A 13,997-nucleotide genomic window follows, 5' to 3' on the forward strand; every position below is an offset into this window, starting at 1 on the left:
CATGTTCTAAATTTAAAAATATGGGACGTACTTTCAACAATTTGCTATTTATTGTACAGGTTCTTCTTTTCTAAATTAGTACGAATAACAGCATCTGGTTTTGTCATTAAGATTCCTCTGGAATGCTAACTGAATTATTATTCTGACTTTATTAAATCATTTCCATTCTCTCTCTCCTTTGGGAGAACAAAAATCAGGTTTCTTTGCCAGATTATGAGCTGAGCTTTTCCTGTGTCTTTGCAGATGTGGTGTTAGAGAAGGCCATGCATAAGTGCATCCTGAAACCCCTGAAGGGCCATGTTGAGGTGATGCTGAAAGAGTTCCATACAGCTGATGGCTCCTGGAAGCAGTTGAAAGAGAACCTCCAACTGGTCCGACAGCGAAATCCTCAGGAGTTGGGGGTGTTTGTCCCAACACCAGACTTTGTAGATGTTGAAAAGATTAAGGTCAAGTTCATGACCATGCAGAAAATGTACTCTCCTGAAAAGAAAGTCATGCTACTACTAAGAGTGTGCAAGCTGATTTATACTGTCATGGAGAACAATTCAGGTAAATGCCAGCTCATGGTCAAAGTTTCTGACCCTTTCAGGAGTGTTTCTGGAGGAGGGAAAATGAGCAAATGTTTAATCCTCTGCCAGACTTTCCACCCCCCCCCCCAAATTTGTCTCTAGGAATTTGGAATGCGGTGTAGTCCTCTTCAGAGAGTCTGTATCTTGCACCCTGGTGAGGTGGGGTGTTTCCATTTATTTCCAAAACTTTACTGTTCTTAGCATGGTGCAATGAATTGTGGCTATAACAAATTTCTTGAAAACATTTGAAAAAGCAATGGGAAATCTAGTAAACCACAAGTCAGCCTTAGAATCCCTTTTCTAAACACTTTAGGGAAGCAATACAAGCTTTGTGTTGATCTGTATTTAAATAGGGCATTATGTGGCATTGCCATAGTGGCAAATGTCTCATTTATCTAGACATCCCTCTTCCATCATTTTAAACTTTAATACAAAACCCACCGGACTTTAAATGGCCTAATATGCTTCTGGTGCTGAGTATGGCATGTGCACACACACATATATAAATTGTTAGATTTCCCTAAAAGTTCTTAATATGTCATCACCGTCATTTTTGTTACCTGAAAAGTAATTCATCAACACAGCTACTAGTGCAGCTCTTTATCATCTAGAATAATGGAGGTATTATGAAAACATTTAATGCAGGAGAGATGGTGGATTCTGAGAGCTAAGAATATGCTCAGATATTCTTATGTGGGTGTGACACACATTCCTTCCTACAGAAAGCTTTCCAAACTGACTGGCCTAGCTGGATGTAAAAAGCAAACTTTGTGTTCTAATATTGTACAAACTTGTGCAACTTTGTAATATTTTTAGTTGAAATCATTTGAAGGTACCACAACATTAACACAAATGAATGAGATTCTATGCCAGGAAGGTTTGCTTCTGTTCCAGAAGATGACATCTTCCTCTTTTTTTTCACTTTATACCCCACCTTCACTTCAAAACATGAATTCAAGGCAGCTATGTGGCCAACAAGCCTCCAAGATATATCCCCAGAATGTTTTACCAAAATCTCCAGAATTTCCTAATTATTATTATTATTATTCAATCAAAATCCCCGGACATAAATTAATTAGATTCCCTGGATTCTGGAGAATTCCCCGGAAATTGGCAACACTGCTGCTGGGGTACTTCCAGGCATAACAAGTACTAGCACTACCAGTCAAAAGACACTGTGCAATTGTTACATCCTTCTCTTCTGAACCTTGTGTAGTAAGAGAAAACACTGAAGAACCAGTTGGAAAATATGAGGACAGTATAAAAGGAAAATGACATCAAATTGCAGCCCCTAGCAAAATTATATGGATGATGCTGTATGAGAGGACAATAACAGCCTTGTCTGGAAGAAGCCTTTATTGCAATAAACTGTATTTTCTCATTGTGCAGAACACTGAAGAAAATGGTGTGTTTTTTCCCCCCACTTTCGTTTATGTAGTGGTCACTTCAGTTTTGTTTTCAAAACTTAGCTTCCTAATTTGGAAGTAGGCTGAGCCATCAGAATGTTTGTGACTAAATGCCAGTGTAGGCATGTCTTTCCCTAGAGTTCTGGTCCCACTTAAAAGCTTACTAGATAGGGTTCACCACAAGTCTGGTAGAACACCAGTTTTATTACTAGCAGGAACCCAGTGAGCTAGCAGACCCTCGCCTTACGCGGGCATCCGTTCCGGATCCCTCCGCATAAGGCGAATTCCGCCTATGCTCAAGCCCCATTGTAAACAATGGGGCTCGTGCACGGTGGCGCGTGGGTCGCAACGGGCGCACGCGCCCATTCAATTGAATGAGACGCGCCGCCCCCCGCGGCTTGAGCGTGTATGCTCAAGCCGCATAAGGCGCGCCCGCGTATGACACAGGTGCGCTGTAGTTTGACACTGCTCAATTGCCATGGCTCACTGGGTTCCTGGATTTGTAGTTGCCATGGCTCACTGCTATGGAATGCTGGGATTTGTAGTTTTGTGAGATATTTAGCTTTCTCTGTCAAAGAGTTCTGGTGCCACAACAAACTACAAGTCTCAGGATTCCATAGGATGGAGCCATGACCATTCAAACAGCATTAATCTGCATGAATTTTGTAGTGTGACAGCAGCCCAAATCTTGATAGCTATGCTGCATTTAAAAAATGGAACCAGTTAAGAGCTTCACAAAAACATCTGGTTATCTGACTGACATCAGCTGCAGCACTTTTAAACTGAATGTTTAAAATTACATGTGAAGGGTAGACCTCCTCACATTTAAATGTTGACTTATTTTGTCCTTAGTGCTTAATTCTGCTCTGGCCTGAGGCCACCCTTTAAAGAGCCCCACTGCCTCAGCTGGTGAGGGCATGTAAAATGTATCAGTATGTGCTCCTGCTCTGTTAAATTCCGTTTGGGCTGCACTCATACCCCCTGTGCGCCCTCAGGTTAATACTACAGCAGTGGGTCCAGTAATAGTGGTATATATATGTTGAAAACATTCTCTTGTCACAGACCTAAAATTATAGAACTGAATTGAAACTGCAGCATGGGAGAGAATTTTTTAAAATGGAAAAGAGCAAATAAATGAATACTGTACATAAATATTGGCAGTGAGTTTTAGTGATACTTTTACTTTCTCTCTCCATTCTTCCTCAACTTTCACCAAAGGGAGAATGTATGGAGCTGATGACTTTTTGCCAGTGCTGACTTATGTTGTGGCTCAGTGTGACATGCTGGAGTTGGATGCTGAAATTGAATACATGATGGAGCTGCTGGACCCCACTTTGCTGCATGGAGAAGGTAAATGCCCTTGAGACTCTACGGATGATTCTTTTCCCAGGAATTTGATGACTGATAACATGCTGGAATAAAGAGCCTTTAAAGGCATTCCAAAGCTTCTAACTTGTTACCAACATCTTATCAAGTAATTCCTACAAACATAACATAAAGATAGTCCTAACCAAACAAGATTACAAGCTCTCGCTTCCTGTTGGCATGGAGAGTGAGAAGAGGAAACTTTTTTCAAGGGCTTGTGTGCAAACCTGTCAGGGGGGAAATGTGACAGAGCCTAGGAGCTTGGATAGTGAAGACTGTTTTTGCCCGATTCCTAAACAGTGGCTTTGATATATTGTTGCTTACATGCTTTAGTGTTATCTAGGTTGGGTTTGGATCAGACACAACATTTTGTTGCAGAGTCTGGAAAGAGCTGTGAAAATAGTTCTTGTTACAGATAGCTGTATTCTGACAATATGAGCAGCTTTTTTTTTCTTTTAATAGCATGTGTTTCTTTAAAAAAAAAGACTCTCATCTCATCTGCTTTATAGAGATGGTTTCTTTCTGAGGGATGAAGGATGAAAAAGTCTTCCTTCAGATTTGTATTTAGCAGTACACATCTTAGTAGTCTTGGCCAGCTTCCCTCTTTCAGTTAATTCAGAAGAAAGACACTTTCTTACAGGTGCTAGGAATGGCTGTGCTCCATAATATACTGACAACTAACTATGAGCATTTAGCTCTACACTATGGAGCACATTAATATAGGCCGGTTACAAACCGGCACTTTAGTGCATGACGAGCACGCACTAGGGTTACAAAAGGGCGGTGCTTCTGCACCGCCCTAACCCTAGTGCGTGCTCGTCACGCACTAAACGGCGGCGGCCCTTCCATACAGCCACCGCCGTGAGGACGTCATGGCCGCGCCGCCTCTAGACGGGGCGGCGCGGACGTGACGTCCTCAATCCGCAGCAGGGCGCCTAGGGCTCCTTCCTGGTCCACGGCGCAGCTCCTTCCTGGTCCACGGCGCCGCTTTGCTTCACTGGGCGCAGCCTTCAGACGGCTGAGCCCAGTGAAACAAGGGAGAAAGGGCCCCTTTCTCCCCCTCCCCGCCGCCGCGGGGTGTCCTTGGGGCTTGAAGCCCCAAGGACACCCCTTTTCAGGCTGCGGGGAAGCGGCGTTTTGCTGCTTCCCTGCAGCCTGAAAAGCGGCGGATCGGGGCCTCAGTGGCTGCCGTTCTGGCAGCTCAGGCCCCAATCCGACAGGGAAAGGGGCGGGTGCAGCCCGCCTCAAAGAGGCGGTCTGTAACCCGCCATAGTTACAATTTAATATAGTCTGTGTGTCAATCTTTTTTGGATTGTGCCACTCCTTTTCTGCTTGTCACATGAGGATCCTCTGCAGTTAAGTACAAAATGGCTTCCATCACTTTTGTCAGGTGTTTTTCTTTGGAAAATTGGGTCTAAGTGGTAGAACTAAAGAATATTACCAGAAACAATAATTTATACAATGCTTTAGTGTATTCCAATCATCTCTCGTGTGTCATCTGTAGTAGAGAAGTACTGTATGGGTGGCTGGTGTTTTTATCCCCATCTTATAAACAGAGGATGGGGACAAGGATGAGAGCATGAGTTGATGAACAAGGCAGAAGGACTTTGGGGGTTGTAATTGAGAGGCTGTGCAGACCGCCTCTAAGGGGTGGCCTGCATCCGCCTCCAGCAGTGCCCAGTGTGGCCTTTCCAGGGTGCAATAGCCAAGGCTTTGGGGTTGCATCATGTAAATGCAGTGCCAGAGGAGTGCCATGATGCCATGCACCGTGTGGAGCGGCGCACATCATCACGTCACCATGGGGGCAGAGTTGGGACATGCGTCATATGGACGCCACACCCCGACTCCGCCCCTGGTCGGCCTTAATGGCCGTTCTGCACAGCCCCTGAATCTCTTAATCATTGTGTTGTATGCATACTTTCTGTAACCCTGTTAAGGCTACTTCCTGTGCTACATTTTGTAATACACAGGTTAAAAAAAAGCATGGATTGGATAAGCTACACAGATAAATGGCTCCCTAGTTGATATTCTTGCAGCCAAGAATATACTTTTCCTGCTAGGCCCTTAGGCTAACCCCTGGAGAGAGAAAAACACGTGAATCAGTGTCTTTTTAAAAGAAATTCCTCTTGGTTCTATTTGAGTTAGTTGGGAATAAGTGGTTTGCGGTCATTTTGGGTAACTCCTGAAAAACACAGTTTTGATTTTCAAGTAAGACCTGGAATTTGTTTTCTGTTTGAAAGAGTTCAGTAGCTTTTCTCTGAAACTTGCCCCACATCTGCAGTTACTTGGCTCACTATAAGCATGGAAAAGTAAAGGATTCCAGAGGCCCCTCCCCTCCTGGGATAGCTGAAAGCGAAAGAATGCTGAAGCTGTTAAGTCTGGCAGGGAATTTCTCTTTCCAAGAGCAAAACAAAAACAAAGAAGGGGAAGCTTCCTGCCAAGTGACTGGCCTCCAAACTGCATCAAACTTTCCTGTGTCTCCACTGATTGTAACAAAATAAATCTGTTTTTTCCAGAAATCCTGGGTGGTGGGTGTGAGCAGAATTCCAATTAATATGGAGAAGAACTGGGTACAGTGGACTGACTCTTGCAGAGGATTCTTGGGCATGTTTTTGCATGCCTATTCAGTTCACATGGCATGTTAACCAGATTTCTTAAATCTTACCATTTAAGAAAAGATACCCAATGTTCATGTACAGCTGTAGGTTGCAAAATACATATACAGCTTAATGGGCAAATCCATCCATTCATTCATCTATCACTTTATTTATATTCCACATTTTTTCTAGGCTGGGACTCAAAGCAGTTTACAGAAAGTCATAAAATTCATGAATTAAAACATACAAAATTAAGATCAAAATAGTGTTAAATAACAACAAAATTAAAATAATCTAAAATCTTACTCTAAATCAAAAATTCCACATCACCATACAAAGCCCTTTTTAAAAAAATCAATTTCCAAAGGCTTGGTGGAAAAGAAAGGTCTTGTCACCTAAAGGACAGCAAAGGGGCCATTGTAGCTTCCCTAGGGAGGGTGTTTCAGTGTGTGGGAGCAGCCACAGAGAAGCCCTCTTCCACATTCCCATTATGAAGACAGTGGGATATAGAGAAGTTCCTCTTGCAGATCTTAAAGCTTGTTCAGGCTCATTTGGGAAAATATGATCCCTTGAACAGCCTGGACCTGAGCCGTAGAGAGTATATGTCAAAACCAGCATTTTGACTTGTGCCTGGAAACAGATTTTGTTCCAGTAAGGGAGCTGTATGCTCCCTGTTACCAGCACCTGTTAGTAATTTGACTGCAGCTTCTTAGACCAATTGAAGTTTCCAAATGCTGTGTGCTGCTGGCCACCTCAGAAACCTAGACATCCAGAGTTAAGACTGAAACAAGGAGCACACCCAAGCTGCATACTTGCTTTTTCAGTGGAGTGTAACCTCATCCAGCACAAGTTGAATCCTTGTTTCCTGATCTGCCTTTTGACTGACCAGAGCATTTCTGTCTTGTCTGGACTGGGCTTCACCCTCATTTAGCCCATCACTGTTGACAGGCACTGGTTTAGCAAGAGACAATTTCCTTGAATTGAGATGGAAAAAAGAGATAGAGCTGAGTGTCATCAGCATAGTGGTGGCATCTGACCTCCCAAATTCCAGACAACTTCTCTCAGTGCCTTCATGTATACATTACACAGTATAGAGGGACAAAACAGAACCCTATGAGACCCCACAGCTCAGTGGCCAAGGAGCTGAATAAGAGTCTCCCAGCTTCACCTTCTGGGTTTGCCCCTCCAGAAAGGAATAGAACCACTGCCAATAGTGTTGCCAAGCCCCATCCCTATAAGGCAACCCAGAAGTATACCATGGCTGGTGGTATCAGATGCCACTGAGAAGTCCAGCAGAACCAACATGGACACATCCCCCTTTCCATTTCCTAACAAACGCCATCCACTAAACATTCCATAACTAGGCCTGAAGCCAGATTGAAATGGGTCCAGATAATCAGTCTCATCCAGAAATCCCTGGATCTGGGAGACCACCACACACTCCAGAACCTTGCCCAAAAATGGGGTATTGGAGACCAGCTAATTATTATTCCATCCAGGGAGGCCTTTTTAAACAAGAAACGTACAACTGCTTCCTTTAGGCAGGCTGACACCATGCATTGTTGGAGAGAGGCATTGCATACCATAACCCATCCACTCCTGACCTCTTCGTTAAACCAGAAAGAGCTAGGATATAGCAAACCTGTGGTGGCTTAGGGTGCTCCAGTAATCGTATCCACATCTTCATGCTGCACAAGGTGAAAATGATCCATTAGCATTGGACAAGCAGGGACCACGGTTACATCCACAGGATCTGTATAAATTCTACCATCCAAGTCAGAAAGGATCTGAATGATTTTACCTGCAAAGTGCTTAGCAAATTGATCACACATGGCTTTTGAGTGGTCCAGATCCTGCTCTTGAGGGCCAAGATGTAACAAGACCCTAACAATTCACACGATCTCTGCTGGACGGTTCTTTGCCAGGCAGACTTTTCTGCTGCCTCATTGCCACAGAGTAAGCCCTCAAGTAGGCTCTAGCCCATGTTTGGTCAGGTTCACTGTGGGTTTTCTGCCAATGTCGCTCTTGTTATTGTCTCACCTGTGTTATTGCTGCCAGCTCTTTAGAGAACTAGGGGGCTGGTGTAGCTCTACTCTGTGAGAGTGGGTAATGAAAAGTGATTGGCGCCTATCACCCTGACCATTTCCCCATTCCCAAGGTCAAAGGGCTTCAACAAGATTGCCTGCAGAGGCAACAGGAAACTCCCCAAGAACCATCATGAATCTATCTGGCTTGATAAGCATCCATTTTGGTGGGGGACCTAAGTGGTCCCCCACCTCAGCAGAGGCTCTAAGTCCCAGGGATTTGACCAGGTGTGGAAAGTACCTCTTCTCCCAGATCACTGTAATCCCAGTCAACACAGAAGAAAATGTCCAGATTGCACCCAGCACTTGGCCCCAAGTAGAGCCAAATAGCACTTGGGACAGACCCATGGTTGCCATGGTGGACATGAAATCCTAAGTCACTCCTGAAAGAGCAGAATCAGCATGAATGTTGAAATCCCCCAGCGCTACATGCTGAGGAGACTCCAACACCAAGACCATCTCAGATACTGTACCTTAGGAAGAGAGAATGTTGACTAGGTGGATGGACAATACACCAACATAATCCTTAATCTGTCCCAGTCACCCAGTTTTATATACACACCTGCAGGCTGTGGGGCACTGGGTCAGGGGAACAGAATCATAATAGACCACAAACAGACCAGTCCAGGAATGTAACAGTCTTCAGCTGGAGATGGATAGTGGTTCCTACTGCAAGATCAGGGCCTTGTCCTGTGAAGAGGTAGAAAGCAAGCACTCATGTTTGTATTCCAGAAGGCATGCTCATAAAACAGAGAAGCAGCAACTGGGCAAGCTCCCCTCCTTTTCTTCAAGGTGGTCCTCTAGCACCAGGGTGGTGTCTTTGGTCATTGGGGGAAATTCTACTAGTATCACTGATCTACTTATTGAGGAAGCCCTGGCCCTGACAGGCTTTTGAGATGCTCCAGGACTCTTTGAAATAAGGTTTTTAAAGCACAGTCATTGCCTCTGCTTCAAATGCCCAACAGATGGGTAGATATTAGTTCCTAAGATGTGCTGTCTGCTAGTACTTACAGTATGTAAGATGGAAAATCCTTCCTGCATACATGGATATAGCAAGCCTTATACTGCTTTTGATAACTGGACTATTGGTAATATCTTGAAGAACACTCTTTATTTGGTATCTTTACAGGGGGCTACTATTTGACAAGTGCATATGGAGCACTTTCTTTAATTAAGAATTTTCAGGAAGAACAAGCAGCCAGGCTATTGTGTTCAGAAGCTCGAAATACTCTCAGGCAGTGGCATAAGCGAAGAACAACAAACAGAACAATCCCATCTGTTGATGATTTTCAGGTACAGTTGATTTCTTTGCTGCAGCTGTGATTATAAAAGGTGTAATGGATAGCATGACAGATTTGGATTGCATTGTATGAAGTAAACTACCTCACAGTCCTGATTAATCCACTTTTCCTTTTAAAATGTCCCATTTCCCTCCTTTGACCTCAGCCTACTTCACTTGCTGGAAACATGAGTTCAAAGTGCAAATGTAGTTTGCATTCACTTAACTGAGCAGATGGGAGCAGAACCTTGCTGTTCCCAGTAAACTTGGGCAAAAGCAAGCTGCTGGATCCTCTCCTAGCTTACCTGCTCATCCTCAGTAATAATTTTGCCAGTTTTACCACACTATTGTTATGCCACATATTTCTTGTTTTGGTTTTCATCTGAGAAATGCTGGCAGCTATGAGGCTGTTCACATTCCCCTGCATCCATGATGTTTGGGGTAGATGTAGGTGTAGACATCATTAATGTATCTTTTTCATTGCATATAAGAAGTGTGCGTTGATGTCTTTTTAAAACTTGAAAAGGAGAGGTGAATGTTCCACACATGTTGGGAGGAGGCATCTTTTGCTTTCCTCTCTCTGTTGGTTCTAGCACTATCTTGTCTTTCCAGCTTTATTATTGGAAATGAGCCAGTAAAAGAGAACAAGCTATACATTGCCCCCTTCTGTGTGTCCTTTTTGCACTTACACTTGGGGTGAGCAGTTTCTGGGGGGACGAGCTGAGACCTTAGAGGGCTGCTTCTGCCCAGCATCCACCTTTGTTAATCTCTCTGTGACTTCCCACTTTTAAAAAAAATATCTTGGGCCCAAAAGAGCAATTTGAGCCCTGGAAGCTCCCAGGGGGTGTTATTGACCATTTCAATGGGAGGGGGCTGGTTTAGGCTGCCCCTAACAGCAAATGACTTTTGTCTATCCTTGTGTTAGACAGGATCCCAACTCACCCTTGTTAATACTGAATGCCCAAACATGTGAAAAGAAACATATTCTCCAACAAACTCCTTTGTGCTAGTCATTGCTAAGTGCCATACAGAGAATTAGCCCTTTCATCACCTCTCTTGTGAAAGGGCTAATTCTCTGTATGGCACTTAGAGCCCCAGAGAGATGAGTGGTGATGACGACTGCAGCATCTCAATGGGCAGGCTCTCTCATTTGTAGTCCAGAGATCCAGGGATGCGGGGTCATGATTGGGAAACTGTTTGTTATTTCATCAAGATCTCACCATTGGAATTCCAGATGAAAGGACAACAATCATTAATTTGTTTTCAGATCACTCACACTGTGAGAAAAACCGTCTGCCATTTGGGCATAGTTATGTTAGCCGACTAGTAATGTAGAGTTAGATTAAATTAGTTTATGCTTTGCAATTAATTCAGTTTTGGTGTTTGTTAAAGAAAGCTAAAGGGTTATGTTCTACTACTTAAATTTTATTCTTAGCCAGACTTTCCAATGTTTGATTCGAGTGTTGCAAAAATGCTGGAGGATACCTACACAAAAATAAGCACATTGGTGTTTTTCTCCTCCCCTTAGTAACAAAAATCTTGATTGTGATATCCCGAATGTACATTTTGGCCTATATTTGACCTGGTCCCTCCCACTACTGACTCATTCCATAGAGTCTTAGGACAACTGTGTGCAAACATGCATACTCTGCTCTTTTCCCCTTCCTTCCTCATTTCTTTTTGCTTTTCTCTTCATGTCTTTTCCTTCCCCCAATCCCCCCTTTCACATCTTCCCTCAGAGACTATAGGGGACTAATTTCCGCTTGTCAGAATATCTGTGGTGGTGGTTTGTGTTCTTTTAAAAATTCTTTCCGATTAGTAACAAGAAATATAATAACTAATTTGTATTTTAATTGGATTTGTGTCAGCATGCACAAATGATTTCAGGGGCATACACAAATGATTTTATAAACAAACAAATAAATATTGCTTGTACACTGTGCAAAGAAACAGGGGATATGAAAATGCAAAAAAAAAAGTAGGAATAACTAGTAAGTATGGAAACAATAAGAAACATGAGCTCACCAGGATTATATAGTGAGTAATACATAAAACCAAGCACAGCATTTGGATGATAAGAAAGCTCCCATGATCCTGACCTAGTATTACACAGCTTGCATTGATATTCAACTGTAATTCTGAAGAGGTACATAAATAATTTTACAGTGAAGACCTTCCAAGCTGAGCTTCCCAGTCATGCAAGAAATGGCTTCTTGAAGCCAGTTCCTTCCTTAAGGGACTGCTAAGAAGCAAAGATTAGGATTTGTATTCTGCAAAGCCGCCAAGTATAATCTTCTTCAGCATTTTCAGCACTGAGGATGAAATATATTTGTACAAACTCTGTGGCAGAATATATTAGTAGCTTCAGTAAAAGGGATACATAGAATAATAGTCACTCCTCAAAAAATGCTTGGTAGCACCTAGTAACTTTCTGTATCCATCCAGTTGTCAGTTCGTTGAAAGCAGACTGGCCATTTAGTGAGACAGACTGAGTTTGCTTGCTGTTAGGATACAATAATGAAAGCTCCAAAGTGTGAAAACCTCCAGTCATGTACTAATGAAAAATAAGTCTGAAAAAGCCAAAGAAGTGTCAAAAGTCTAAAATAATTCAGTTTCTCACAAGGGCAGGTTGCATAGGGTTTCACACAATAGCATGGAGACTGAACTTGAGTCTATTTGTTTGTACTTTTCATGTGAGGGATGCAGGAGACATTTCTATGGAGACCTTAGAAGAAATACATTTTGGGCTGCAACCTCCCAAATGCCCCACCAGCTTGGCCACTGGCTATGTAGTCTGGATACAAGTAACTGTAGGTCAAAAAAGTAAACCCACATCGTCTCAAACACAGTGCAAAAAAATTCTGAATACTAACAAGAGGAGCAACTCATTCAGATTGCTAAGTCTAGAAAAACAAATGTAAAACAATACTGTTTTTAAAGTCAGGCTTTGAATGTGACATTTTTTCCCACATGTTTCTCACTCCACAGAACTATCTACGAGTTGCATTCCAGGAAGTAAACAGTGGCTGCACGGGAAAAACCTTGCTAGTGAGACCATATATCACTACCGAAGATGTCTGCCGTCTTTGTGCTGAGAAGTTTAAAGTGGACAATCCTGATGATTACAGCCTGTTTCTTTTCATTGATGACACTTGGCAGCAGCTGACAGAAGACACTTACCCTCAAAAAATCAAAGCTGAACTTCACAGTAGGCCACAGCCCCAAGTCTTCCATTTTGTTTATAAGCGCATCAACAGTGACCCTTATGGGGCCATTTTTCAGAACGACTACAGTGACTACAATTCATAAAGTTGAGATTTTATATTGTTGTGTTATAAGTGCTTAAAAACACTGTTTGCTTGTTGACTGAATTGTTTTTGGCCCATATGTGGTTTGCAGAGTTGTAAACCCCTCACTGACTGCAATTGATATACATAAAATGATCAGGCAGTTGTTCAGTGTGTACAACAGTGGTGCCACTGTATACAGCCACAGGAGTTGAACTCTTCAAGAGCATCATCTGAAATTAATTACAGTAGATCCACCTTCAGATCTATACTACATTTTACTTCATATCCTTAGTGCAAGCACTATTTTCATTTAAATATTCAGAAAGCCAGGCCTTTTGTAAAGTAACTAGTAGGCTGTCCCATTTTCACCAGTGTACATATGCTATACTATCCGATGCAGGGCATCAGTAAACTCTGTTATATGGATGGTAACAGTCTTCTCTGAAATAGTTTTTATATATATATATTTCACTGAAGGCAACATGATTTTATATATTTCACAGAAGTTTTATAGCAGTTGCAGGTAAACTGTCATTAGTTTTTAAGTATTTTTTAAGCTATAAAATGTTCTATAATTATGCATGTGATTAACATTTAATATGCAAAATGGATCTCTTGCTGGTTTTAGAGTATTACATTGAACATTTCTATGAACGATTTTGCCTTTTTCTACCAAGATTTAAGAATTTCAAATATCAAACACCATTTAAAAAAACACCTTTGGAATGATTCTATAAACAGTTTTATTTTTAACACTGGCTACCCAAAGCCTTCTGTATATTGGATGTAAAAAATTTCTGGAGTGTTTATATACTGCAATCTTGAATACAGGAAAAAATTAAATGAGGGATTTGAAAGGTGAATAAACAGAATGGGGAGGTGAGAGGATGTAGAGAGCTTGTTTAAAGAATAAAAAGTCTTAGGGAATGTGTTCACAGTTCCCATTTTAACAACATTTTATTTGCTCATTAATACTCATTAACCAGCATTGTTGCACAGAGCTGAAGACAAAGAGTAATGATTGCTGAAGAGGTTAGCTTTTCCCCTCTGGTGAGTCAATGTATGTTTGTGGAATGCTGATTTTGTTTCATGTGGGATATTGGTAAGGATGGAAATGGGTGGCAGTCCTTCAAATGGAGGAACTAGAGTGATATTGCAAGATGCCCTTAGTCTGCTGGTTCAGGCTGCTTTCAAAAGGGGTGAAGAGATTGTGGAGGAAACCGTTTTATCTTTTAAATATATGGTAGTTGTGCAAATAATGAATTGACATCTGTTGTCTTAAAAACAGCAGGAATATGAGTTGATGCATTTAATACTTTTATACACACTGAAGTAAGAACCTCAAACACATTTGATTGTGGCTGAAAATATAAATGCTATTTTCAATAGGTACTGAGATTAAAAAAA

The 13,997-nt window shown here is 42.1% G+C and overlaps 1 protein-coding gene across 9 annotated transcripts in view; it reads left to right on the top strand.

Moving 5' to 3' along the window:
- RIN2 (Ras and Rab interactor 2) overlaps window positions 1–13,545 on the top strand; it is a 76,048-nt gene extending 62,503 nt beyond the window's left edge. For all 9 annotated transcript variants that reach the window (XM_042462536.1, XM_042462538.1, XM_042462541.1 and 6 more), the window contains 4 exons: window positions 244–549; window positions 3,194–3,325; window positions 9,151–9,314; window positions 12,289–13,545. In XM_042462536.1, the coding sequence (XP_042318470.1) occupies window positions 244–549; window positions 3,194–3,325; window positions 9,151–9,314; window positions 12,289–12,609 (923 nt within the window). In that variant the 3' untranslated portion in view covers window positions 12,610–13,545. The remainder of the gene's footprint in view (window positions 1–243; window positions 550–3,193; window positions 3,326–9,150; window positions 9,315–12,288) is intronic.
- The last annotated feature ends 452 nt before the right edge of the window (window positions 13,546–13,997 follow it).

The sequence above is a fragment of the Sceloporus undulatus genome, chromosome 4 (assembly GCF_019175285.1).
Source record: "Sceloporus undulatus isolate JIND9_A2432 ecotype Alabama chromosome 4, SceUnd_v1.1, whole genome shotgun sequence".
Classification (NCBI taxonomy): domain Eukaryota; kingdom Metazoa; phylum Chordata; class Lepidosauria; order Squamata; family Phrynosomatidae; genus Sceloporus; species Sceloporus undulatus.